The 2,754-nt window shown below is 61.7% G+C and overlaps 1 protein-coding gene across 1 annotated transcript; it reads right to left on the bottom strand.

Annotated features, from left to right (window-relative positions):
* Positions 1 to 533: 533 nt before the first annotated feature.
* EGR4 (early growth response 4) lies at positions 534 to 2,748 on the bottom strand. Its single transcript, XM_006775269.2, is given in 3 exon segments — positions 534 to 1,323; positions 1,325 to 2,191; positions 2,592 to 2,748. Coding segments are annotated over 3 exon segments (1,302 nt in total). The 5' UTR covers positions 2,725 to 2,748; the 3' UTR covers positions 534 to 1,021.
* Between the last annotated feature and the right edge of the window lie 6 nt (positions 2,749 to 2,754).

Here is a 2,754-nt window from a genome sequence, read left to right as displayed (position 1 = left end):
ACACACTGGGTGTTCACACACACAGCACTGAAATGCGGCCATCTTCTGCTGCTGTTGCTACTGCCTGGGGCTCCCTCTAGTTACAGAACCTATTTCACCTCTTGGGAGGAAGCCTCCCAAACAATGCTATTAAGCTGAGGTTCTGCCATTCTGGGGTTGGGAAAAAAAAGCATTGATTTTGCAGCCAGACAGATCTGGGTTTGACCCTGACTGTTCCTAGCTGGGTTACCCAGAAAGTTTATGTAGGTTGCTTCCTGAATCTCTGAAATGGAGGATGTATATGACTGCTGCACTCAGGATTAAGGAGGATAATATATGCACAATTTTCAGAAACCCCTTGAGCCCTTAGGCTAGCTGTGATTAAATTCATCTGTTAATTCAGTACATATTTATTGAATGCCTACTATGTGCCACAGTGCCTGACAGTAGGTGGGTAATGACTCCATGAATGTAAGGAGTCACATTTTTTGGAGGGGTGCAGGGGTGGGGAAGGGGTTGGGAGGAAGGGTCAGAAGCTTAGATGGCAGATAAAGTAAGCTTTTAGCACAATGCTTTTAATTGCAAAAATAAACAGTTTTGCGCACTGCTTGAGCGTAGCGTCTGCTTTACAAAAATGAACAACAAACAGGAAATAGCCCCAAAGCAAAACGGTACATCCAATTGCTGCTGGAAACATTACTGTACAAAATACCGCTCGAGACCGGCTCGGCGCTGCCCCAGCCTGTCTTTGGGGGGACCACGAAGGCGGGGGGCGGGTGATTAGGGGACGGCGTGGGGCGTGCGCCAGGTACAAAACACCCTTGAGTCCCAAGGAAATGACTTCCCCCAAGCGCTGCAGACGAGGAGGAGACGATCCTGGACGGCGGGAGCTGTCCACGGAGCCGGTGCTAAACGGGGCGCGAGTGGCGGGCGCTTCGAACCGGATCGGAGGCCTCCCCCGGGGCGTGCCGGGAAAGGGGCCGGCCGGGTCTTCCTCGGCGCGCGGCGCGGGGGCGCCCCCATCTACAAACTTACTTCTTGCTCACAGGGCGGCGAAGGAGAGGCCCAGCGAGTAAAAGCCAAGGCCCTTGAGCCGCTCCTCTGCCCGCGCCTTCTGCTTGAGGTGCACCTTGCTGTGCCGCTTCTTCTCATCACTGCGCGCGAAGCGGCGGCCGCACACGTCGCAGGCGAAGGGCTTCTCGCCCGTGTGGGTGCGCACGTGCGTGGTCAGGTGGTCGCTGCGGCTGAAGTTGCGGAGGCAGATGCGGCACTGGAAGGGCTTGTGGCCCGTGTGGATGCGCAGGTGGCGGTTGAGCTCGTCGGAACGCGCAAAGCTGCGCACACACGCCGCTGCCCCCAGGGATGTCCACCACCAGGGGTTTCGGGAAGTCCGCCGCGGCGCTGCGGAGGCCCAGCGGGGAAAGCTGAGGCTGCGCACCGGCCAGAAACTCCCCGCCGTCGCCACTACTCCCTCCCTCCCCGCTAGGAGGGGTCAGGAGCCCCGGGAGGCCCTCGGCCGCCTCCCCCAAGTTCCCCAAGGCCAGCGGGAAAGCGTCGTAGGCCCCCGTCGGGTAGGGTCTGTTGGCCGAGTCGATCGGCAGCTCCGCGGGGCAACTGATGGACAGCAGGTCTTCAATCTTGGTCCCCACCGTGGGGAAACGGGCCTCGGAGGGCGCCTGGTAGCCTCCCTGTGACCCACAGCTCCCTGGGGCCCCGGCTGAAAGCAGCTCCCAGGGAGCATAGGGACCTTTGAAGGCCGAGGCAGTGTCCAGCGCTGGAGAGGCCGGAGGGGCCCGGCGGCCTGGCTTGACGTCGGGTGGGGAGAGCTGAGGCTCATACAGGCACTGCGAAGGGGTGCCGGCCGAGGGGGAGGCCTCCCAGAACGCCTCTGTGAAGGCGGCAGCGCCCACGTCCGGGGAGTAAAGGTCCGGCGGACCCGCCAGAAAGGCGTCGGGAACCGAGGGAAAAGCGTCCAGCGGAGACCGGGATGCTGCCACCTCCGGGGCGGGGAAAGGTGCCAGGCCCAGGATGCCCGACATGAGGTTGAAGAGTGACTCCGGGTCGTGCGGGTGTTCGGGCACTGCCTGGATGAAGAAGCTACCGCTGTAGCTGAGGCTGGGAGGGGGTGTGGGCGCAGGCCCCTCCAGGAAGCAGGAGTCGGCTAAATCCCCCCCGGCGCTGCAGCTGCTCAAAGCCCAGCTCAAGAAGTCGCCTGCTGAGGAAGGAGCAGGAATCAACTCCAGGCACAGGCAAGGGCGCGCCTCGGGCCACGGCCCCTACCCAAGGATCCCTGGGTGCCCACAGATACACATAAAGTGCCTTTTTGCACATTCTAACCCATTTGGAGCAGCCATACGCTCCAAGACGCACACAAAAACATGCACATCCAAAACACACGTGCACAGGCAAAAAGGACACCTTGATACACGCACAATTTCCTGCGGAGGCGCTGACGGCCCGGTGGGGTGGCAATGGCGGAGCGCAGCCCAAGACCCCCGAGCTTCCTACGACCGCTACCCCCACACCTCCTGCATCCCAATCCCAGCCTGTCTCAGGCACCGTGCGCCCCCGCACTGCGCCGCCGTCTGAGCACCCCCTGCCGCGCTTCTTACCTCCGGGGTAGCCAGCGGCCGCGTCCCTGACGGGCAGCCGGGGCAATTCGGTGCTGGGTTCCGAGCAACAGCCGTCGTCGGCGGACTTGACCAGAAGCGTGTCGGGGCCAGAAAACTCGCTAAGGTGGAGCATGGCGCGGCGGCTGCTGCGGGGGACCGGGGC

The sequence above is a fragment of the Myotis davidii genome, unplaced genomic scaffold (assembly GCF_000327345.1).
Source record: "Myotis davidii unplaced genomic scaffold, ASM32734v1 scaffold247, whole genome shotgun sequence".
Lineage (NCBI taxonomy): Eukaryota > Metazoa > Chordata > Mammalia > Chiroptera > Vespertilionidae > Myotis > Myotis davidii.
Note: the sequence above shows the minus strand (reverse complement) of the source record. Positions and strands in the feature narration are given on the sequence as shown.